The sequence below is a fragment of the Quercus lobata genome, chromosome 5 (genome assembly GCF_001633185.2).
Source record: "Quercus lobata isolate SW786 chromosome 5, ValleyOak3.0 Primary Assembly, whole genome shotgun sequence".
NCBI classification, from domain to species: Eukaryota; Viridiplantae; Streptophyta; class Magnoliopsida; order Fagales; family Fagaceae; genus Quercus; species Quercus lobata.
Window position 1 is genome coordinate 49,908,562 of NC_044908.1, and position 1,172 is coordinate 49,909,733.

Here is a 1,172-nt window from a genome sequence, read left to right on the forward strand (position 1 = left end):
GGGAAGGAACCAAAATCTATTATTATAGATCAAGATTTAGCCATGGGTGCAGCTATTGCAAAGGTATTCCCAAGAACTCGTCATCGTCTTTGTCTTTGGCATATTAAGAAGAAATTTCCAGAGAAACTTTCCCATATATATCATAAGAATTCAATATTCAAACGTAAGTTGAAGAGATGCATTCGTGAGTCACCTAGTGTGGAAAAATTTGAGGAGGCTTGGAAGAGCCTAATATTGACTTATGGCTTGGAGAGAAATGAATGGCTTGAAGGATTATATAATATTCAATAGTCATGGGTACCGGTTTACAATAGAAATACTTTCTTTGCAGGAATGAACGCTACCCAGAGAAGTGAAAGCATCAATGCATTCTTTGACTCCTTTATTAACTCAAGAACTACATTAAAGGATTTTGTGGTCAAATTTGCAAAGGTGGTGGACAGTCGTTATAAGAAAGAAAGGAAAGAAGACTTTGATTCAAGACATAAAACACCTTCTTTGGTAATTGGCTCAAAAATAGAGCATCAAGCTGCTTCTATATACATGAGAACCATATTTAACAAGTTCCAAAAAGAATTGGTGAGTAGTAATCACTTTACAAAGGAAAAGGTTGAGAAAAATGGAACTTTTTATTGGTACAAAGTAACAAGTTCCTTTGATCCAGATGATGCATTTATTGTGAAGCTGAACTTGGAATCAAAAGTTTGTGAATGTGATTGCCAACTTTTTGAGTTTATGGGAATTGTTTGTAGGCACATGTTATTAATCTTCCAGGTTAAAAATATTTTTCAGATTCCTAGCCACTACATCCTACAACGTTGGACAAAAGAAGCAAATAAAGAACTCAAAAGTGTAGAATATAGATCAAGCTTTGAGGATGAGCATCATATGTCAAGAGCCTTATGAAGCATCCATGTTTGTCAACGTGTAAGTCAATTGTCTTACCTTACTGAAAAATCTGAAGATATATATAAAATGATAATCTCAGACTTAGACCATACCCTTAAGAAAGCTTTTGGAATGGAAAATGAACTGCTTGAAGATAAGGAAGATGATGAAATGGATATGCATCACAAGAGTGGTGAATTAGCTGACATTGTTGAAGTAGAAGACTGCTCTGTCATTGTTTCTTTAAATATAAAAGATCCACATGTATCACAAACCAAAGGTTG

General features: G+C 34.6%; 1 protein-coding gene across 1 annotated transcript; it reads left to right on the forward strand.

Annotated features, from left to right (window-relative positions):
* The first annotated feature begins 333 nt into the window (after positions 1–333).
* LOC115990629 (protein FAR1-RELATED SEQUENCE 5-like) lies at positions 334–906 on the forward strand. The gene has a single exon (XM_031114442.1). It carries the CDS (start codon positions 334–336, stop codon positions 904–906), a length of 573 nt encoding a protein of 190 aa, XP_030970302.1.
* The last annotated feature ends 266 nt before the right edge of the window (positions 907–1,172 follow it).

What these genes read in the sequence shown, in the direction of transcription:
- LOC115990629 (XM_031114442.1), top strand. Translation starts at nt 334, where the DNA reads ATGAACGCTACCCAGAGAAGTGAAAGCATCAATGCATTCTTTGACTCC.